Source organism: Crocuta crocuta, unplaced genomic scaffold, assembly GCF_008692635.1.
Source record: "Crocuta crocuta isolate KB4526 unplaced genomic scaffold, BGI_CrCroc_1.0 scaffold19, whole genome shotgun sequence".
In the NCBI taxonomy this organism is placed as follows: Eukaryota; Metazoa; Chordata; class Mammalia; order Carnivora; family Hyaenidae; genus Crocuta; species Crocuta crocuta.
Window position 1 is genome coordinate 1274001 of NW_027551565.1, and position 23161 is coordinate 1297161.

At 39.0% G+C, this 23161-nt stretch overlaps 1 protein-coding gene and 1 long non-coding RNA gene across 2 annotated transcripts in view; one reads left to right on the forward strand and one right to left on the reverse strand.

The window, feature by feature from the left end:
- Positions 1-1795: 1795 nt before the first annotated feature.
- Positions 1796-5240, forward strand: RAP2B (RAP2B, member of RAS oncogene family). Its single transcript, XM_077750104.1, has one exon. It carries the CDS (start codon positions 1896-1898, stop codon positions 2247-2249), a length of 354 nt encoding a protein of 117 aa, XP_077606230.1. The 5' UTR covers positions 1796-1895; the 3' UTR covers positions 2250-5240.
- A 3073-nt stretch (positions 5241-8313) lies between these two features.
- The window catches only part of LOC144219997 (uncharacterized), a 53506-nt gene continuing 38658 nt past the window's right edge, over positions 8314-23161 (reverse strand). The window contains exons 2-3 of the long non-coding RNA XR_013331578.1: positions 10943-11070; positions 8314-8399 (exon numbers count right to left, since the gene is read on the reverse strand). This is a non-coding gene — a long non-coding RNA (uncharacterized LOC144219997). The remainder of the gene's footprint in view (positions 8400-10942; positions 11071-23161) is intronic.

The following is a 23161-nucleotide window of genomic DNA, read 5'->3' on the forward strand; positions in this document are numbered from 1 at the left end:
TTCACGCTGCAGACGCTGCCCGTTGTGAGCTACAGCCAAGGAGCTCGGGGAAGGTTAACTCGGAAACGTGGCCTTGAGTCACGGCGGACTAAGGAACTGATCCCAAACCTTAGCACACAGCCTCTCCGTCAGTCTGATGCGCAAGGTTCAACCAGTAAGAAGTAGCAGCGGATTTAAAAAAAAAAAAAAAAAGCAGGACACGGAGCGGGGGTTGACGCAGCTCAGTCCCCTCCTCCCCGCCTCACTTTGGCGCTCACGCAAACTTCGCCGAGTCTTTTGACAGGTCTTGACATCTCTCCTCCGCGAGGAAACAGGGAGACTCAGAGCAAGTCGAGACATCTCCGTCGCACCTCCCGTGAGTGCGAGCGCAGCCAGGTTTACAGACCGCCCGCCCCAAACGAAGATGTTTTACACGGGCAAGCCCGGGCACTGCCCCACCCCTCCCGGTGACACGAACTCAACGTGGCCCGTTTCCACACCCGAGGCCCCCCACATCCCTCCCTGCAAAACCCATGCAAACTTTGCTGCTGCTTGTGCACCGAGAACTGTAACCAGACCTCTCTGTTCCCTTTAAGGGCCAGTCGTGACTGGGCATCGAGAAGTCAGACTCCCGAAAACACCAACAAAGAACTATATTTAGCTCGGAGCTCTCCGCCTAAATTCCTCTTATTTTTTCACTCGGAGCTTCAAAACGACTAGGTTGGGGAAGTGGGAGGAAGGGGGCGGGGGAGCAGCAGAGAAAGAACAGCTGTGCCTCCGCCTCTCAACTCGATCTCTATAAATAACCAATCACTAGCCTAGACTACTTTTTAGCCAATGAAGCAACCCAAACTGGTAAAACCTTGGCGGTAGCCAATGGAGGAACAGCTAGGGGTGTGAGATTTGCGCCCCGGAACCAGCGGGTCCCGAGTCTGGGAGAGGTAATTTGAGCTGGAGTGTGGGTGTGTGGTGTAAAAGCTTCCTATTTCTAAGCCCGAAAACCTGTTCTGCCCACTGAGCATGCCCTGACTGGCTGCGGGCGCCGCCACGACTTTGGGGATCGGGCTTCGGTCCGACCTCCGGGTTTCCGCCCCAGCCGAGGGAGAACGTGGGTGGGACCCGCCCAGTCCCGGCCGGCAGGGGCTCGGGTCGCGGGAGGCGTATCCCTTCCCAGTCGGGACAGTACTTCCAGCGGAGAGTTCCTGTTTTCCTTGTCCGGGAGATGAAGCTCAGGAGGGGTGGCCAGATGAAGGCCGAGTGGCGCTTCGGGAGCGAAGGGTTTAGAAAAAGCTGCGCCTTGGGTGGAGGAAGGTGCTCCGCCCTTCGCTCTCGCACCCAAATGCCCTTTGGGTTTCCGGCCCGGAGACGCACACCCTCTGGGGCCTCGGAGCGTGCAGTCCATGAGCTTCTGATAACGGGAGCGCGGAAGAGCGCAGAGCACCCTGGTCCCGGAGCGGCCCCCAGCGCCCACACGCCTCTCGCAGAGCCGCCGCCCTTACGCACGCACCTACCCTCCCACGCTTTCGTCTTCTCACCTGAGCTTCCCCAGCACCCCCTCCGACGCCCACACACTCCCGCACATTTCTCATCCAGCTCCCTGACCCGAGNCGGCCGGTCGCCGGCCCCCCGTGTGCTGAACCGTGAGCCCTGCGCTCCCAAGCCACTCTCTCCGAGGTCTTTCCTGCGGAGCTGAGGAAGAGGAGACGTCCCGCCGCCAAGCCCAGGCTGCCCCCCCCGGCCCGCAGCCCCGACNCGGCGTGGGCAAGTCCGCGCTCACCGTGCAGTTCGTGACGGGCTCCTTCATCGAGAAGTACGACCCCACCATCGAGGACTTCTACCGCAAGGAGATTGAGGTGGACTCGTCGCCGTCGGTGCTGGAGATCCTGGACACGGCGGGCACGGAGCAGTTCGCGTCCATGCGGGACCTGTACATCAAGAATGGCCAGGGCTTCATTCTCGTCTACAGCCTCGTCAACCAGCAGAGCTTCCAGGACATCAAGCCCATGCGGGACCAGATCATCCGCGTGAAGCGGTACGAGCGTGTGCCCATGATCCTGGTGGGCAACAAGGTGGACCTGGAGGGCGAGCGGGAGGTGTCGTACGGCGAGGGCAAGGCCCTGGCCGAGGAGTGGAGCTGCCCCTTCATGGAGACGTCGGCCAAAAACAAAGCCTCGGTGGACGAGCTGTTCGCCGAGATCGTGCGGCAGATGAACTACGCGGCGCAGCCCAACGGCGACGAGGGCTGCTGCTCGGCCTGCGTGATCCTCTGAGGCGCCCGCGGCTGCCGCGCGCCGGCCGCGCTCTGCGCACAAAAGCCCGACGCACCCGACTCTAAATGTGATTCCTCTTCTTGCTTTGAGATTGGAGACGACTTTGCATCGGCCGGGGTGTCCCGCGAGCCCGGCTGGCCTCCACGGCCGGCGTCCCCTGCCTCCGCCCCGCGTCCGAAGGGGCGGCCCGTCCTCACCATCCGAGACCCGGTGGAAATGTGGCTCTTGGCAGCATGTACGTTTCTCATTGATTTTGGTTGACGCATATTTCCCCCGTTTAAATAGCCGTTAGGGCGCTGTATTGGCAGCTTGACACCGGCGAGCGAAAGTTTCAGCCTGGAAAAAAAAAAAAATGGGGTGGGGAGGAAGAGAACGGAGAGAAGGTGGAAGGGGGGGGATTTTTTTTTCCCCCCCAACAACCCTTTTCTAGTTCCAAGTTTTAAATTCATGGAAGGAAGTGCGGGAGAACCAAATGAAGGAGCAGGAGGAAGGGAAGAAACTTTTGGGGTTTTTTTCCTTGTTTTCCAGGAGTAGCTGGAAATTAAGATCGGATTCCTTTTCTGCCAGCTTGGAAGGGCAGCCCTGTGACTGATTGTGATTCTAAGGATGTCTATGCAAAGTTGGATTCTTGTTACAGTGTATCCAATCTGAAGTATGCACATCTGAACTGGGACTGTAAACACTGATGCCAATACAGTGTGGGGTGCCAGAAAGTGTCTGCTGATATTTGTGGAAAAAAAAAATCTATTTTGTTTACCTACTGTATCAAAGGGGAGTCGGGGGGAGAACGGTAGTATTTTTTTTTTAATCAGCTGTGAAAAAAAATGTTACAGATCTGCACATTTTTGTGTGTACTAGTGTGTGTGTGTGTGCGCGCGCGCGCGTGTGTGTGTGTTTAAGTTTAGCCTTTTGTTCTTTTTGGTTGGCAGTGACAGGTTTTGATGACTAGCTCTTTAAAATACAGTACAAAGACTTCAAAAATGTGATTCAGGGCCCCCAGCACCCCTGTGTCTGCAGAGTGCCTTCAAAACTCAGCTGTTCCAGCCGGTGCCAACCTGTGAACTCCCCACCATGTCCCAGAATCTGCTATTCCCCAAACCACTTCCCAGTTTCCTTTCTGTAATCTTCCTGAAGGAGCCAGGACAATAGGGCCTGTTGTTTGGTGAATTTTATTATTTCCAGCCTTTAAAATGTAATTTCCATGTCTTGCAATGGCTTTTTTTCTTTCTTTCTTTTTTTAATTTTGCTTCATTTTGTCCAAATGTTCAGGTATTTAGCTCCCCTTTTATATTATTTAAAAAAAATTTTTTTTTTGGTTATCTGTAAGGGTGTTCCTCCAGAAGCAAAGAGCAAAATTTTACTGTTGTGATGTACCAAGAGAATTCTAATTGTAATTTTTAATTCCAGACACGGCGTTTAATCATTGTCTCTTCGTTTTAAGACTTTTAATACAAATGTCATTTCTAAAGAAACAAATCCAAAACTATTGTTTGTGTTTCTGTGTTTCACATTCAGTGGTTGAATAGAGGATTGTGGCCGAGGTGGATAGGGGCAGGTGCATGATGCCCCCCACGGGAGTATCTCAGTGACAAGTTGGGTGACATTATTCCTAGCTCCTTAAATAGGGAAAAAATCATGAAGGTCTAGGAACCCCTGGGGGTAGGGCCATTACCATGTACTACAATCTAAGCAGGATATTGAATCTGTTCTGCTGACATGGTGCAGTTTACCTCACTGTAGTAGGAAGGGGAGAATACTGCCTTTGATTTGGTGAAGTCACCATCCACCTGACCAGGCAGGGTGGCACTTTTAACTTTTCTTTCTTTCTTCTCCTCTGCAGCTGCTGCTGCTTCTCCTTCTCCATTTTTTAAATGTTTTGTATGATGGTATCAACATACCAAGTCAAAAACATGTTTGAGGATGAGGACTTCCAATTCTGAAGCCATACCCAGTAGTGTTTTCTGTAGTACATTTGTATGGGTTGTAGACAGTATCTCAACACTTAAGGTTTTGATTTGAAAGTAGATCAGTAGATTAAAAAAGAAGAGAAAGAAAAGAACTAAGACAAACCCCTTACTCATTAAACTGCAATTTGTGGACCATTTTGACCTGGTGAAATTTTCTTTCTAACAGTAGGAGGCAGTGTGAGCTGCTTTCTCGATTTTGTTTTACTTACGAGCTGCTTTACTAATATAACTTCTAAAGAATAAAAGATATAGGACTATATATATCAAGAGCACGTGACACACCTTCAGTGTGTGAAGTGTAGCTGAAGTCTTCTGAAGGGTCTTTTAACAAGGAAATTTATATTGTTGGGGAAGCCAAAAGAAGTTCCAGGCCGCAGGCATTTATAAAGCTGTATTACATCTTGCCTTAAAATGTGTCCGTTGCCTAGGGGACCTCTCACTCACTCTTCCAGAGTGGAAGAGGAATAGAGAGTGCCTGTGATGGTCCTATGGCCTTTTTTTTTTTTTTTTTTCATTCTTGATCTCCCATAAATTTAGAATCAAACTCAGTTTGAAGGCAGTATGTATAATGTAAATAGAGAAATTAAGGGAAGCAACTCAAATTTATGTATTGCACATATTAAGTCTTGCATTTGAGTAAATTTGGTTCTTCGGTAAATCTAAAGTGTTGAAAATTCAGAAGACATATACCAAGTACTGTGTGAAGGATTTTTTAAAAAGGTATTTGGTGACTGTTTCTTATGTTTGGGCTTTTTTGTTGTTTTTTTGTTTTGTTTCGTTTTTAGCCTTTTGACTTAAAGTGCCACCAAATATCTAACTAACTAAGACAGGTATGTACTCCTGAAAGGGAATATTTGAACATGGAAGTTTGGAAATGAATTAGTTTGCTGGGTGCATTAATCATCTTCACTCAGGATTTAGTCACTTACATGACTAAATTCTTTTTAGGTCTGAAATGCCAGGGCAGAAGATTTTAGTATGCTTTTACTGAGTACTGTAAAATAAATGCTTTTTGGAATCTCAATGGAAGCAATTTTGTGTGTGCCTGGAGCAGAAAAGTAGTTCTGAGTTTTGTAGCTTCTTCCATTATTTTCTTGACAAAATTGGGAGACGTCGGGGGCATTGCTTTAAAAAATACGTAGGTTTATTTGGCTACCAAGAACCTCATGTAGTAGTATGGTGTGAAAAGAGAAGATCATTTGTTTCCATGAAAAAGTTGGGTTGCCTTGAGAGTGTTCAAGGAAATGAGGGAGTTTGCTGTAAGGCCATCATCACCTGCCCAAGAGAAACTGGGTGAGAAAGGGACCTTTATCTTGAAGAGCCAAAGTTAACTTTTTAAACTTGACCCCTGCTGTTTTTTTAGCAGCTTTTCCTTTTGGTCCCTTTCATCCAAGCTTTATGTCATTTCAAAGTATCATTTTTGCCCTTCATTGGTAATAGCCTCAGACAAACTGAAGGTAACATCGAAGTCTAACGTTGTCATGTTTGGGAGTTAACAGTTATTAAGTAAAACAATTTTCCATGTTGTTAACTGTAGAAAGAGACTTCACTGAGTCAGCATTTTAGGATCAGATCAGTTTGGGGTTAGAATTCTTTAAATCTATGAGGCTTTGTACTTTTAACCTTTCCTGTAGGAGGGGACCTTAAATTGCTTCTTTTCTTTGACCTGCTCTGATATTTTCATAAGTGTTTTCACCAGCATATCAGTTTGCCTTTTGAGTTACAGTTCAGTATTCCTCACAGGTAGATTGGGAAAGTGAGAGAAAACTGCTTGTAGTAGCTGGTCTTGAGAAATAGAGGCAAAATGCCTGGACCTTCACTATCACAAAAGCGTATATTCATTTTTACAATAGCTGGAATAAGCCACGCACTTATAAAACAAAGATTTAATTTAGAGATCACCACTGTCAGTTAAAATGATACTTGACATTTATCACACTGTCTACTTAATTGGGAAAATCTTGATAATATGAAAGTAGTCCTTGTGAAAATGTAGCAAATTTTTAAATACTAACAGAATGTGGTAGTTTTTATTATGCTATTGAACTCAGACTACTAGGAGTAATTGAGTGCATTTGATTGAACGTGGTGCTAGTCCAGAAATTATATTTAATAACTATGGATTATGATGGTTTGAGAAGGCTCTAGGACTATCCATCCAGTCCAGAGGTTCTTAAACTTGACTGTATATTAGAATCACCTGGAGGTTAAACAGGTTCTGCTGGGCTTTTTTTTCTAGTTTCTTATTTGGTATGTTTCAATATGATACCGTAATTTTCATTTCTAACAAGTTTCCACTTGATGCTAATATTGCTGTTTCAGGGACCACACTTTGAAAACCAACTAACCAGTCAAAACTCTAAACGAGTGCTACATCAAGAGCCATCTAGATATTTAGGGACACAGACCCATGCCATACATTTTAGAGTGCTGCCTACCATAAAATCACAGAATAATCTTGATTGAAATTGATAGCTGAAGAGGGCATAGACCACTTACATCAGACTGTTGAACTGTGGAGTGTGGGATGGTCTAGCCACAATGCAGGAAGAGTGTGTGACCATTTTCACATTATGTGAACAGTTTGGCTGTGGTTTTCAGTGTTAACTTCAGAAGGTGACTAAAACAAGAAGGTGATAAGAATAGGGCGTGGCCTAAGTCATCTGAATCCATTTTTCTTCCCCTTGAAAATTTTGAAAAGAATATCTTAGTATTTGTTTTCTTTTTGCTTCAAGATTCAAAAGCAAGGCTTTTAACTTTTCACATATCCCAGCAAGGATTCAAAAAAGAAAACAAAAAAAAAAGAAAAACTAGAGAATTTAAGTTTTCGGGTCGTGGTGAGCACACGTATGTGTCTGTATGTCTGTACCTAAATGCATACACTCAGTTTCTTAGACAGACTCTCAAGGAATCTGTTGGTCCAGTGTCTTGGAGTTCCACAGTTCTTCATTCTGGGACAATGCATACCCAAAAACTGCCACGCATCTTGTTTTCTTGTGTATCCTAATCTTTTGGACCCTGACCTGTTTATTTGTCTATGTTGTAAATTGGAGGGGGCTATTTGTAGTATTCTTTTGGTTTTAAACAGACGTCTTTGAGGAAATGTTTTCTTAGAATAGGAGAATAGAAAGTGTGTGCTTTTTCGCCCCACCTAACTAAACTTACATTTTTTAAATGTATTCTCTGACAAAACTATGTGTGGCTAAGTTGATCAGGGGTTTGAATATGTTTAGTTAATTTATTTGTGGCAATGGTGCAAATGTAACAAAAACAATGTTTTTTTTTCATAGATAAGAGAAAGATTATTGATGCCTTCAGAATACTGGTGACCAAAAAAGGCCTGAGATTATTTCTTGACTGTTAAAAATATCCTTGCAGTGGAAGTTTGCAAACATAGCTGCAACTGATTTATTCATTATTCCATAAGTATTTATTGAGCACATACTATTAGCTGTGGTATAAGGACTAATGCTTAAATAGAAGGAAGCCAGGCAAAAGAGGGAAAACATTGTCCTTTTATCACTCTAAGCTGTGAAAATAGCATATGTTAAACAATAGGAGTAAATGGAAAAGTGCAGCTCCATGTGCCATTAACTATAATATGATACTGTGGGTTCGTCTGGCAGGCAATAGAATAGGTAAATTTGTTGAGACTTGGAACTTTACCTTGAAAGGTATGTGGATATTGCAAATAAAAGTGGAGCCCATGAGGTTCAAGTAACTAATAGCTCTTTTGTTGCATGTGGAACTCTGTAATTTTGTGCATCGCTTCCAACTTCCGTTTCGAGGTTAGCTAAATTTGAACAGTTAGAAATAGGAGATCAGTTTGCTTCCACATTTTTATGTCAAAGGGAAGAAAAAACCATGGAAGAAAAGACACGAGATTAGCTTTTACTGTTTTTCAAAAAAAGAGCAAACAAAAACAGAAAATAGAATTAAAATTATTTTCTTTTTAAAAAGAAGAAATTGACATAGAGTCTTTTGGGGTTCTTCATGTGAAGAAGATTCAGGGTAGGGTATCTCTTTTGTAGGAGATAATCTAAAAATGTGTGCCAAAGAGTTAAGCTGATGCTTTAAGTTTGTGACGCCAATAGGAATTTTATACAAAAGCTCTTGTTCTCATGCCTTTGGTACTTATTGGAAGGCGGCAATCAACTCTGAGAAGGAAGTGTTGGGAAACAAGCTGTAAGAGGTAACAATAATAGCAATTATTGTAAAACCATATAAATTGAAGGGAGATGTAACTATTAACCACCTGCAGTTTGCAAGATGATTTCTAGTGACTGTTTTATGTAGACTGTCTCCTGAATTAGCAACATACGTTTTTAAATATGAAAAGTTAGAGAATTCCAGAGATAGCAGAATAATTTATCTCAAGGTACTTCACTGCTTATTTTTTTAATCTGATTATAGGATCATTTATGAGATGCAAATTTATTACTTAGAGTTTTATAGCTAAAGCAAAGGTCTTAATATTTTACATTGGACCATTTATAAAAAGTTTCAAAATTTGGTTTTAGTCATGAACTCAGAATATTTTAATGTTATTTAGTATTATACATATTAATACAATATTTTTAAAAATTCTCTTCAAAGACGATCCTTATATTGAATTCTATCTCATTCAAGAAAAGAGCACCCATAGAAATCTGTACTAGCATGTTTCTATATGAACATATATGTCAACAAAATATATTTTAAAATATATTTTAGATAGTTTTTCATTCTGCATTTTAAGTGGGTAAGGGAAGTGCAGAAGTATATTTCTAAGTTTGATTTCAACATCATTTACCATCTAGTAGAAAAAGGCTTGAGTTTGGAGTTCTTTACTCTGGCTATCTTCGCTTTATTTCATCGTAGTACCTGTTATTTTTCTTTTTGTATACCATTCCATTCAACCACATGTGATTCATGCAAATGGCTTTCTCTGTCACAAACGTAATCTGTATTAATTGATAAAAATATCTAAGAACTCATTACCTAACGGCTATATTAATGTGTTTTCTGTGTAATAGCGTAAAGAGAGAAGTCTTTTTCACACTATGTTTGAAGTCCAGACTTGAAACAGATCCAACTAGTTAGAGAAAACTGCCCATGAAACAGCCATTACCTTCAGGTTTGGGTATAGTCTCTGTGTTTCATTTTAAAAACTAATGAAGGAAGGCTTTTAAAAAACAAATTCAATCATGGGAGTGTTCATTTTAAGGTACTTGGGACTGCCTAAAAATAAGACTGTCTCTTCTTCTTCACTGATTTTGAGCAGAGGTCAAAAGATGAGAAATAACCCGAACACATTCTCTTTTTTTAAGAGACTCGTTTACCTTGAAAGGCAGGGACAACAATAAACAAAAACCTAATCCTAAGAACAAGACATTTTCCTGCATTTTTGTACAAACCTGCACTTATCTTATTATTGAGGAAGCATAAATAGTGGGAAGGGCGATAAAATATTCTCTGTAGTCATTTTGGTAGCGTGCAGCAGGCAGTTTGGTACTCTTGTTGCTAAGGCAGGGGAGTGTGATGGAGCTGAGTGGGGAATCATGGGAATCAACCGCAGGGCAGGCTGATGTGGAAGTGTTCTTCAGCCCACACCCGCACTCCTGCCTGCCTCCAGTACAGAGCATTTCCTCCTGTTCGAATGTGTGATTCACTGTGACTCAGGATTTACTGAGGCTTAGTTCTGCTACTAGCCAAGGGTGAAGAAGTCTATGGGATGGCGTGATAATGCTACTATAATAAATTTGACTCTAACTCAGGGTTTTCTCAACCTCAGGACTTAGGGCTCGATAACTCCTTCCGTGGAGGGCTGCTATCCTGTGCATCTTAGAATGCTGAGCAGCATCCCTGGCCTCTACCCACTAGATGCCAGTAGAACCCCTGCAACCCAGCTGTGACAATCAAAAATATCTGCAAACTGCCACATCATTCCCTGGAGCCAGGGGCATAAAGGCCCCTGGTTGAGAACCATTGCTCTGGACTTGGCCATGTAGAAATGGAGGAGTAAGGCATAAATCAGAGGAGAGAAATGTTAGACCTATAGTAAACTTAAAAGACTTTACTTACTCCGAGAAACTATTGCAAAATCTGAGATTATTAAAAAAAAAAAAAAAAAAAGACTTCCCTTACTCCAGAGCATTGCAGTGAATGCTTTTCTATTAAAATATCAGTGTTCTCTATTGTGCTTGGGAAATCATCACTTTGATCAGCTCATTAAATCCATAGGAAGAGAAAAGCACAGTGTTCAGGGATTAAGATGTACTGGGGAGTTTACTTACCTGGAGAAGGAATATGATTTATAAGGAAGGTGTGCTTTGGGTGGGGTGATAAGCTTGGATGGTCAGAGAGCACCCTAGGGCCTGCCGTTAACTAAGTAGAGGAACCTAGATGTATAGGAGGAATCCTGAAAGGGAGATCAGTGTTTTACTTTTGCTTGGGGTCCCTTAAGCCTCCACTGGGACACATCTAGGAGGTTTCCAGCCTTACTCAGCTTCCTCCACTTCACCTCACAATCTCTTCCCTGTTTATCCAGGCCCCTATTCAACATCTGGACTCCTCACTTTGGGGGAGAAAGGATGTGTTTTATGCATCCTGTCCCTCTTTATTTTGCCTTTTATAATTCTTCCCTCCCTCCCTCCCTTTCCTTCCTTCCTTTTTCTTAGCTACCTTCACAACAAATGACTGAGTGTGTCCAGAGTGGACTCCTGCTGGTTAACTGCACACACCTACCTGTGTCCAAACCCCTTAGCCAGGCTGTCAGGAAGGGGACACAGCAAAGGCAGTGGGGATTGCTTGGTAATGAAGCACCTCTGGAATCTGGAGTCTCAAGCCAGCACAGATGCTGTGGCTGCCAACCCCTGAAACAGCATTAAGTATCCTGTCAGCATTTCATTAATGTGGACTCAACGCAGTGACCATGGATATTTGATTAATTCTGAACCAGACATGGTTGTTTTCGTTCTTAAGTTGTAAATGAAATACGTATTTTTAAACCTGTGCAATATACCCCTAAAAGTTTAAGCAGCCAGACAGTTAGACACCCTACCTGGTGGGACAGTTGTGATTTTCCATTTCATAGCCGGCACATTAGGAAACATTCCTAGTAGGTAGGAGATTTAACGGTTTTGTAACTGAGCGAGAACGATCTCTGAGCCCACCAAAAGGCTCTAAGCAGCCAGAAGGGCCTCCGTAAGAAAGGTAGACAGTAAAGGAAATAATTCTATAGAATAAAAAAGCACTGTCTGGTGCAAGCGGATGAGTGATTTGGAGGTTTCTCAAACTTGCTTCCCAAATTTAGGAATAATCTTATATTAGAATGAATGCTATTAATAGAAATACTTTATTCTCTGTAGTATCTTTGTATTAAGTTGAAAATGGAAACATCAGATTTAATTGCCAATGTGATCACAATTAAGATAGAGAAAACAGATTTGGTTTATCTAAATTTCCTGTTTTTCTTATACTTGGTTTTCCTCTTTTCTAATCATCTGTGCTGTTCTGCAACATGTTTTTTTCTTATCTCTAGCTTTTATTGGCTTTGGGGAGTGTTATGTTTCCTTTCCAATTAAAAAGTTTATAATGAGAGAAATATGAATCATTATAGCCAGTAGCCAAGAAAATATATGTATTCATAAATTTAAACACATAAATTAATGTATAGGATCTTTTTGCAATGTCATTACTTGTGTTTACCTTTTATAGCTCAGAATGATTTTTCAATGCAATGCATTCAATGGAAATGAAATTCAGCCTTTTCTTTGATTAATTACCATTTGACTATTGTTTGAAAAACAGTAGTAATTATTTTCTTAAAGTACCATCATGAAGGCTCTCTGGTTTACATTTTAGAGCAAATTACTAACAATTTTTCGTTTAACCTTTTCCTCAGAGAAGTAGCATTTATGAATAGAAGAAAAGCATGCATGTGAATTACCCAAAAGCATACAGTAGTTGTTTGGATTTATCATGGTGGTGGTGATTTTGGCAAAATATTTGCCCTCTTAATTATAAGTAATATAATTGATTTGTACTAGCCTATAGGGAAGCATCAAAAATGCATGCACAGTAGGACTATACTGCCATTTTGCTGTTAACAATTTTGGATACTGTATAGAGTAATAGCACACTAGAAATAAATAAACCAAATGTTGGCCTCCTAGAAAGTATTTCTGTTTAGTCATTTTAAAATGCAATTGAAAAAACTCTATGATGAAAATTTATCAGCATGATATCATAGTGCCAAACAGTGAGAATTGCCAATTTTTACATTACAAAAATTTTCCAACCATCCAAATTATTTTTTTCCTTTATTTCCAAAGTGTGGCCCATTTGACTATTAAAAACACAGTCTTTCATTTGCCAGAGATAATGAACAGATGTTGTTGTCTGCAATTAATTCCAAATGTACTTTAAAGTATTACATATCCGGAACCTGATTTTTACATTTCTACTATCAGAATACCAAGTTTGTAGAGTCTGGCTTCACTAAGCAGTAGGTCATTCTATCAAAATAATCAAATAAGGAATATAGTAGAGAAAGTGAGTGAATTTTATGATTATTGTCCATACCAGTGCCACTGAAATTTCATTTCCTTATTCAGTTTGTGAAACAGATACTTTCTTGGCTATTCTTTATACACATTTTAGAACAAAAATAAAATATCTGTCAGCTTGTTATTTTAAAAATTGATCTTTCAGAGTATTTTTCTCTTGGTATTATTCTTTAAAATACAGTTGACCTGATTAGAGTTAAAGCTTTTGCACAAAATACTAAATCATAGTTCCTATAGCAACCATAATTTACTCTCTTATATAACTCCCTGCTTCATGCCATGGTTAATATATGCAATATAACTCTAATTAACTTTCATCTTTCTTTAGATTAAGTGTGTGGTTTCCAGGAATAGAAGGTGGAGGAAGGTGGAGATTGATGCCGTGTTTGTAGAGTCTGCAGATTGAGAACAGGAAGATTGCTAAGTAATAGAAGAAGGATTTACTTAGGATTTCAACCATAATATTTTACATTTTGAATCGTGAAAAAAAATTATATTAAAATGCACATTTAAATTCATGACGTATAGTGCGCATGAATGAAGTTTCTTAACTGATACTATAGATCTTGAAGTAGAGTCTCAAAAAATCATTATCAGAAAATTCGGTTAGAATACTGTATTATATAAGTTGATAAGGTGAGATATAATATTTAAGTAGTTATTTTATTTTCGCTATCTGTAAACCATTAAGAATGCAGTCATGCAGTCAATTACATATGGAGCACGAAATAAGCACTGTACCAAGAATAAGAATCCATCTATGCCTTTAATATATGTAATAGGTTTATACACTGAATTTTATTGCTGATCTCCTCCACTAGAAGTTAAGTCTATAAGGGCAAAGACTCATTCTTTTATTGCCATTGCCTAGAAGAGAGGTTGGCATGCCTCAACACTCATTATTAGTTGAATGAAGGAAGGAAGGAATGAAGGAATAGTCACAAGGGGAAAGGAAGCAAGTTAGATTAGAACACTAAAAATAAGTTACAATTACCAGAAAAGGTAGAATATTTAAAAGTTCTGGGGCGCCTGGGTGGCTTGGTCGGTTAAGCGTCCGACTTTCGCTTAGGTCATGATCTCGCGGTTTGTGAGTTCGAGCCCCGCGTCGGGCTCTGTGCTGACTGCCGGCTCAGAGCCTGGAGCCTGTTTCAGTCTGTGACTCCCTCTCTCTCTGACCCTCCCCTGCTCACACTGTCTCTCTCTCTCTCCTAGAAATAAATAAAAAAATAAAATAAAAACAGTAAAAAAAAAAAATTAAAAAAAAAGTTCTGCATCAACTGTCGGAAAATATAGAATGAAAACTTGTGGCCTGTTCTTTTGTTGATTAACCCTGAAAATTTATAACATGGAATAGCAATGCTATTATAGTGTTAATGGGACTTAAATTGCCTGTAAAGTTGTCAGGAGCAAAGTCAAAAGAGTTCCAGGCAGAACTTTTGGGAAATTAGTGTGTTTTGTTACAAACCTGTGCCCTGCTTTGCATTGATTTTCCACGTGCAGGTATGCCTTGGTTTATGTAGTGGATATGATTACAAAAGAACTATATGTAAATTTAATCATATTTAAGGAAAATTAAGAAACTTACTTTTTAGTGGACCAACCTGTGAATCATTTGAAAACAGATTAATTATTCTATAGCACGAATAACGACTAGCTAACAATTTGAATTTCTGTTATCCTACACTGGATTTTTCTTATGTTAGACATTTGTTTCTTAAATTACTTTATCTTTTTAATTTGAACATCTGGAATTTTATTTTTCAGAATGGCAGACTCTTATTATTAAACTTAGCAGAGTTCACCCCAGTCATGTTTGCCTGGATTTTCTCTAATCATCTCTGTGTCTTCCTAAACCTATTTGCTGAAACTCAGGTCTATTTGGACTTATTTTTGAATAACCGATACTGAATGGTATTAATTTCTAAGCAACAGTTTCAAAACTTTTCAAGAAACCTATAAAGTAATTCATTTGAGAGAGAATCTAGGAATATGCAAACAAATAGAAGCAAATAGAATTTTCTTATTACAACATGTTAAAAATAATTTCATTTATTACCCTTAAGATTTTTAAGATGTTTCTTTGTTTTTTGGTGTCAGTGAAGCTAGGGAGATCCTAGCCAGGTTGAAGACTTCACATCTCATTGTTCTTCCAGCCCTTTGACCCTCCCCTGAAACCCCTCAATAAAATGGTTTGAGTCCCCTCCCCCCAAAAAACGTTTCTTTGTGGGGAGAAATATGCCATTTAGAAAAAGAATAATAGGGCCACCTGGGTGGCTCAGTTGGTTAAGCATCTGACTTCAGCTCAGGTCATGATCTCATGGTCAGTGGGTTTGAGACCCAGGTCCTGTGGGTTTGAGCCCTGCATGATCTCATGGTCCATGGGTTTGAGTCCTGTGTCGGGCTCTGTTCTGACAGCTCAGAGCCTGCAGCCTGCTTCAGATTCTGTGTCTCCTTCTCTCTGCTCCTCCCCCATTCATGCTCTGTCTCTCTCTGTCTCTCAAAAATAAATAAAAGTTTAAAAAAAATTTTTAAAGAAAAAGAATAATAAAAAGGATATGCTATGTTGTGTCTATCAAAGACTGTTCGTAGTAAGTGTTCCTATTAAGAAATATGGTTACATCTAAATATTGTAAATATTATAAACATACAGATGTATCTACTCTATACTTGTTTTAGGCTTCTTGTTAAATTTTTAAAATATCTTATAACTTAACTGATTTAATTCCTTACTCCCAGCAAATACTATCAGCTTTCTGTTAGCTTCACAAGAGGTCATCCATGTGCCCAGTAGGCTTTGCTCTGTGACACTGATTCTCAAAGTATGATCCCCAGACCAGCAGCCTCAGCATTCCCTTCTTACAAATGCAGGTCCCACCTCCATCACAGACTCTAAACAGTCTGTGTTTTAATGTACCCTCCATATGCTTTCATTCATGGTGAAGTTCCAGCACTACTGCTCTGTGGAAAGGAAAACCTGCTACTAATGGTGCCTTCTTTATAGCAAAGATAAGACATTGGGGCATTGGGTGGCTCAGTAGGTTAAGTGTTCAACTTCAGTTCAGGTCATGACCTTGTGGTTCGTGGGTTCAAGCCCCATGTGGGCTTGGTGCTGACAGCTCAGAGCCTGGAGCCTGCTTCGGATTCTGTGTCTTCCTCTCTCTCTGCCCCTCCCCCACTAGCGCTCTAAAATAAACAAATATTTTAAAAATTTTTTTAGAAAAGACAGCAATAATAAAATGATGACTTTTGCCATAAAATAGCGTAATTGGGATTTCCGGGGAAAGCAGATTACTTTACTATGGAGATGATATCTCCAATCATTCATTCAGTCATTGAAGCATTCTAGGTTCTGGGGCTAAGAAAAGCAAAATCTTCGACCTAACTCATTAAGTCTTTGACTTAAACTCATAAATAGGTCATTCTACTTGCTAATTCACAACTAAGAAAACTTTTGAAATCACAGAATCCAATGCTCTCCAAATTTGAGTATATCAGAAGCATTTGTCCAGCATCTTGTTAAAGCCCACACCTAGACTTTCTATGTAGTCAGGATAGAGGGCCTGGGAAATAGTATTTGTAACAAATTCCCAGGAGATTCTGATGCTGTTTGTCCAATTTCACAACTTGCGAATCACTGATAAAATCTATCCCTTCGAGTTAAAGATGGTAATACTAATGCCCAATAATATAAAATAACCAGTGAAATTAGCCAATGTCTAAAATAAAAATAAAACCAGGTTATCAACTCTCAGTTCATTAAAACCTCCACTGCAGACTGACTCTGCCAACACCCTGAAAGAGGGTGCCTGCATGACCTCGTAGTGATTCTAAGAAAAACTACAGGAGTAAAGAACTGATATGGTGATATTTCATCCACCTCTTGTATACTGTATTTTGACTTCTTATCCAAAATCAGGCATGTTATTTACACCTACAATCCCAATTTTGAACCACCAAGCCTTATAGTTTGTGTATAAAGATCTGATCTGTATATAAAATCAATATTTCAGACACAATAACATTTTTAAAAGGCAATTCTAAACTTACTAATATTATCTTCCTGATAATAGGATGTCCTCCAAAACAAAGACCTTATATTATAAAAGCACTTTTCTCTGTTACTGTCTCTTTAATAGGTGACTAGTTGTGGTGCTAACAAAACTTACCATGTTGGCTAGGAGTAAAGAATTAATATATGAACTGGGAGACAATTAATGGAGGTCACTGGCTGTGAGTTCTTGGACTGCTGATAATTCACTTCTATTTCAGAAGTGTGAGTGCTTTATCCATAAATCCACAATTAAGTTCTCTAATTCTGTAAATTAGAGCAAATATATTAATCTCCTTTTGAATGGTGATAAGGATAGGTTTCCCCCAAATTTAGTTAATCTACTGTGCATTCTTGAATGATTACATGAAAAACTCAGACCCCTCAGCATAAATCATGTAATTGCATTTTAAGTGATAATGTGGAAAAATTGAGCATGGATGAAGATAATCTATTTTGAATTGTAATATGACTTCCTCTGTAAATTTCAAAATCTATTTTTAATTGTCTTCACTTTAAATGAAGTCTTGTAGGAAAACTATTATGATTACCTGAAGGTTAGCACCATGGAAGGACTGGAAATGAGGAAGAGAAATAGCAGCCAGATGGTATTTCAGCCTCAATGGATGAATCCTTGTGGATATTAGAGGGATAATTTGCTTAATCCCATTGTGATTAGTGGCCTATCAACGGATGAGAGCTCGTTTTAGACACTTGTTTCACACACACACACACACACACACACACACACACACACACTAATTTCCTACCACTGAATCGATGTTACACATAAAGGAGAGAGGAAATCTCTCTGTCTCCAGGTCTCTTCTTCCCTGTAGTTAATATCTCCTATCTCCCATTTTGTCAAATCGGGTATAGAAAATATTCAGACTCCAATGCAGTTAAATCTTAGGCACTTTCACTTGTCACAGTCATCATCCAGTCCCCCAAATTAAAGAACAGCTGTTCTGATTCTCTTGGGTAGGACATGATGAGCCTTATTTCCTACTTCCTGTGGAGCTCAGTTTGAACTATTTCTGATTCTCTAGAACTTAAAGTAATCATCCGCTCTTTAAAAGAAGACAAAAACTCAGTATTACTTTTCTTGAGTAAGTTGGATGACCATTTATTGCTTTCAGGCTGAGGAGAACAACTGGTTTATTTTGCTCCTAAATACAGCATTCTTACATTTACCTGGAAAAGTTGGTTCAGTGTACCTACCTTGTGTTGCCAGAAATAGCACAAAGTTGTTTCTCCCTCTGTGAAATAAAACCAAATAATTGCGGGATCTCTTTCTTAAAATAGAGTTTTAATGCCTTCAATAAGCCTACTCAGTAGAATGCTAGCTGTTTTCTGGTGCAATTGACTCAGTTTCCTGAAATTGGTTTCTTGGGCTCCAAAACAAAACAAAACAAGGAAAAGAAAAAGGAAAAAAAGAAAGAAAGAAAGAAAAGCGATGATAGAGTTGAGAGAAGAGATAGTTTAAACTATGGATATAACAGATCTCTAGTAGGATTTTTCTTCTTCTTCCTATTTCTTCTAAGGGTGGAGGGTCAGGGGAAATTATAGTTTTAAAGTGCCTTTCCACCTTGACTTCCTAGCATTTAAGTATAAACTTCATCATTGGGCCAACTTAATTTCATTACTTATAATCCTAAGAATCAGGTGTTTCTAATATCAGTATACCAAATTGTTTCACCGTTGTGGCTCAAACTTTACTATGCACATAAATCACTCTTACCACCCTTGGATCTTACAAACAAGCAGGTTCTGAGTGAGTAGGTCTGAAATTCTGTGATGCTGACAAGTTCTGTGATGATGCTAATGCTCCTGACCATGCCCCTCACAGACATCTCGGAGTGTGTACAGAGCAACACACAAGTGAGTTTTGTAACTAGGCATCTTGTTCCTTTTCCTGTCTTTTTTGATTTACATGCAGACAACTTCACAAGATAAGATAATGTCTCTGGAGTTCATGGGTTTCCTTGTAGTAAAAAAGATTATGAGAAAAAGCATGAAAGAAAATTGTTTTTCACAGTAAAAAATTTGGACTTAGAAGGGGATATAATTATTTTCAACAATGGGAAGAAGATACTAAAATTGAAAACCTGCATCTCTTTTAAATTAAGAACTTTGAAAATGTGTCTAATTCCTAATGATTCATTTTGACTGAATTCTTCAGTTCTCATTTAGAAATAAATGTCAGTACTTAGAAATTTAGTGTCACTCAAAAGCAGGTTCCATTTTATAAATATTAGTGAGTGATTTTCAGACTAAATTTAATTTTAGAATGCTATGTTTTAAATGTCTGGATATCAACCAAATATGCCAAAATTCAATGCCAGTTGAATTGTTATAATGTTCTTTTTTTCCTCTTAATAAAATATACATTTGAGGGACACCTGGGTGGCTCAGTTGGTTGAGCATCCAATTTAGGCTTAGGTCTTGATCTCCTGGTTCATGAGTTCGAGCCCCCTTGGGCTCTGTGCAGACAGCTCAGAGCCTGGAGCCTGCTTCAGATTCTGTGTCTCCCTCTCTCTCTGCCTCTCCCCTGCTCACACTTTTTCAAAAATAAATAAACATTAAAAATTTTTTAAATATTTTAACAAATACAAAAATATATCCATCTGAAGAAATATTAGACACTCAGGAAATTTGGCACACCAGTGAAGGAATGGCATATTCAGCATCCAATTTATAATAAAGTTGTTGGCTAGAAATCTTACGAATGAAATCAAGTCATTTAGGTTATACTGTTCATATCTACATGTGGTGATTTACATAAAGGTAATAAGCATCAATGAAACTTTACAGTTCTTTTAGAATTGGATCTAGAATTTTGAGCATTCCTGACATAACACAAAAGTTTAAGCCAGTAGAGCTATGTTGGTTTTCATTAATAATTTACATAAACTTTAAATTTTGAAACTAAATTTAACATGCTTTGTAATTAAGGAAGTTTTATTCAAAAATAACTATCTTCCATAACAGTTCAGTCTTGCATGGTAATACATAAGTAATACACTGCTCCTTACATTCTCATTGGAAGATGTTTACATTGTGATAGAATACTAAAAATAATCTCATTAATGTGTAACAGGTTTTGCATACAATGTGAAGATACATTTTAAAAGATTTTAATTGTTTTGTTTCGAGTCTAATTATTTGAATGTTCATGATTAAATTAAATCTCTCTTCATATATATATATACTTTTCAATGAGTTATGAAAATCTGTATTCATTTCTCCCTATATACATGTCTCAGCTTTTTATTGAATGAGAAGTCATTTTGTGAGTCATTTAAATTTTTGTCCCCTGTGCTACTTTTCCTAACATCTGGGTGGTCTTCTCCTGGATTTTTGGCTGAGTTACAGACATATTTATCAACTGCAATGACCAGCTGCAATGGTGTATCTAGCACACCCTCTGTGCCAAGTACTTTACGTATATAATCTCCCATAAACCTCAGAGTAATTCTACTTGTACGTAACATTCTTGTTTTTCCAAACGCAGAGAAGTTAAGTAATTTATGAGCTGTCTGGATAAAAAGACACTGAGCTGGTTTTCTAATGTATCTGTTCTCTGTCTTCCAAGATTATGTTCTTACTCTCAGGTGCCTCCCATACGGCTGCTCCTGAAATGCCAACTGATTTTAAATATTTACCTACAAAGAACACAAGTGTGATTCATGTAACTACTGTTGCAGGGGAAAAAAAAAGTTACATTGCCTTCTAATATCACTTCGTAGGTATGTTGTGATTATTGTACTTTCGATTTTCCCATTCTATTGTTTTATTCTGTTAATTAAGGATACTTTTTATTTTTTTTCCCGGTTACGCGATCGTCATAATAGTTGTATGAGAAAATCTAATCCAATGTTGGTAGTGCATTAGAGGCAGCATGAATACTGCCTCTGAGTCCCTGTCTTGGATATAGTTACTAGCATTTCTTCAAGAATTTATTATCTAGTTTTTAAAATTTTTTTTTAATTTCATGTTTATTTTTGAGAAAGAGAGAGACAGAGTGTGAGCGGGGGAGGGGCAGACAGAGGGAGACCGAGTGGAAGCAGGCTCCAGGCTCTGAGCTGTCAGCACAGCGCCTGACATGGGGCTGGAACCCACGAATCATGAGATCATGACCTGAGCCAAAGTCCTGCGCTTAACCAGCTGAGCCACCCAGGTGCCCCTGTCTAGGTTGTTTTTTTTTTTTTTTTAATTGTAAGAGTAAAAAATGTTCACTGTAAAAATAATTCTAAAATTAATTTATAAGCAAATAGACTCATTTGAAGTATAATTTCTCAAATGAAATCACTATGTTACAACTAACCTTTTTATAATTGTTTCTATAGTTTCCTCTTCAGGCTTTTTTTAAGTTTATTTGAGAGAGAGAGAGAAACAGCATGAGTGGGAGAGAGGCAGTGAGAGGGAGAGAGAGAGTATCCCAAGAAGTCTCTGAGCTATCAGCACAGAGCCTGATTTGGGGCTCGAACTCTCTGACCCTGAGATCATGACCCCAGCTGAAATCTAGGGTCCTACACTTAACCAAATAAGCTACCCAGACACCCCTCCTCTTTAATACTTTCTAAGGATAGAGTGTTTTGTTCATTTATAAAACCAAGGGTGAGCACAGAGTAGCAAGAAGAAAGAATACAGATTATAGCTGATGAAGCTGCTTATATTTTCGTGTTGATCCCTCCATTCTGTTCATCTCCATTTAAAATCTAACTCTAACTTGTTACACAATACCCCAGTGAACAAAGTCTTTTGTAAAACCCTGCCACCATGTTTGGGTAACAGTTGAAAAATGGTGAATCAATTTACCAATAGATTAATTTCTAAATAAATGAGTTTTTAACTCTAACATAGAGTTTTTTGAAGCAAACAAATCACTTGTCCAGGAAGGCATCTCTATAATTATTTTTTTCCAAGAAAGTTTTCCATGTACTTCTACTATTCTTATTCAAGTAATTGTGGCTTAAAGCATAACTAGAATATTTCCCCAGGACTTATGTCTGCTTTACAGAAGTAAAACAACCACCTATCCTGACATGGATGTGAAGGAGACAAAGGGGAATGCAATCTAGAAAACACTGTTCAGCAAATTACATTTTACTATCAAACACATTAATCTGATATGCTTTTATTCTTTATTCCCCCATTAGTTTGTTAAACAATTGGTGTCACCACACTGATTGAAGGAAAGATTGAAGGAAAACAATCTTTGCCCTACGTTACTTAGGCAAGATGCCCCAATTCTGGCTCTGAGTTTAAATTTACTTCACTGCTTAGGGATTTCTTTTGCATTTATTAGTGGGGCTTTTTATTTTTTAGAACTTTTATTTTTTTTAATTTTTTAATGTTTATTTATTTGAAAGAGAGAGTGGGGGGGGGACAGGAACAGAGAGAGAGAGGGAGACACACAGTCTAAAGCAGGCTCTAGGCTCTGAGCTGTCAGCACAGAGCCTGACGTGGGGCTTGAACTCAGGAACTGTGAGATCATGACCTGAGCGTAGTCAGATGTGACCCTTAGAACTGAGCCACCCAGGTGCCCCTAGAACTTTCTGAACTATATAATCAATGGAGTCACTGTTAGTTTGCAATAATTATTTCAATGCAACCCTAGTGTCCAGTTGCAAATGCTTCAAGCACAAAACTTTTCTAAAAATAAAATTGTGGGCGCCTAACCATCATTAACAAAAGTGCTTCCTTGGCCAGAGTCAAAAGATAAAAGTCCAAGTTTTTAATTAAATACATAGGTAGAGATTTGTAAATGTGACTGGGATTTTTAAATTTTCTTACAGGAAGCTTTTCATTTAGTCTACTGTTGAATCAAACTGTAATGTGCATATTTTAATTAGAGCTTAGCATCAGGTTTAAAAGAGTAACAGGAAGTAGCTTATAAAATATTAAGAACTCAATCCATGCAAGCATTTCAGATTTTTAAGTAATTGCTGTCAAAGTCAGATAATTCTGAAAGATTGCTGTGCAAATGGCGACCATAACCTGAAATAAGACAGTAAGATGAACACTGCAGTCCCAAATACTGAGAAGCACAACTGAATGGTTTTTCTTAGTCTGCATGGAGAAATTGTTTTTAATAGCTTTAAAATAGAAGTCTATTAAAGCTTTAAAAGCTTTAAAATAGAAGCTTTAAAATAGAAATACATTTAATAGGAATAGTGGGGTCTTTTGGAATTGAATATTCACAGGAAAATCTTATTTTACAAAATCTAAAATATGATTCTCCCCTGAAGCCTTGTAATAGATCAGTGCATCCAACCTAATTATTTACCATTAGTAGCTGTGGTTGTAAAAGTTTGAGGAATGTTTACTTTTTTTTCCTTACAA

Coding starts and splice junctions, on each gene's coding strand:
- RAP2B (XM_077750104.1), top strand. CDS start 1,896: ATGCGGGACCTGTACATCAAGAATGGCCAGGGCTTCATTCTCGTCTAC.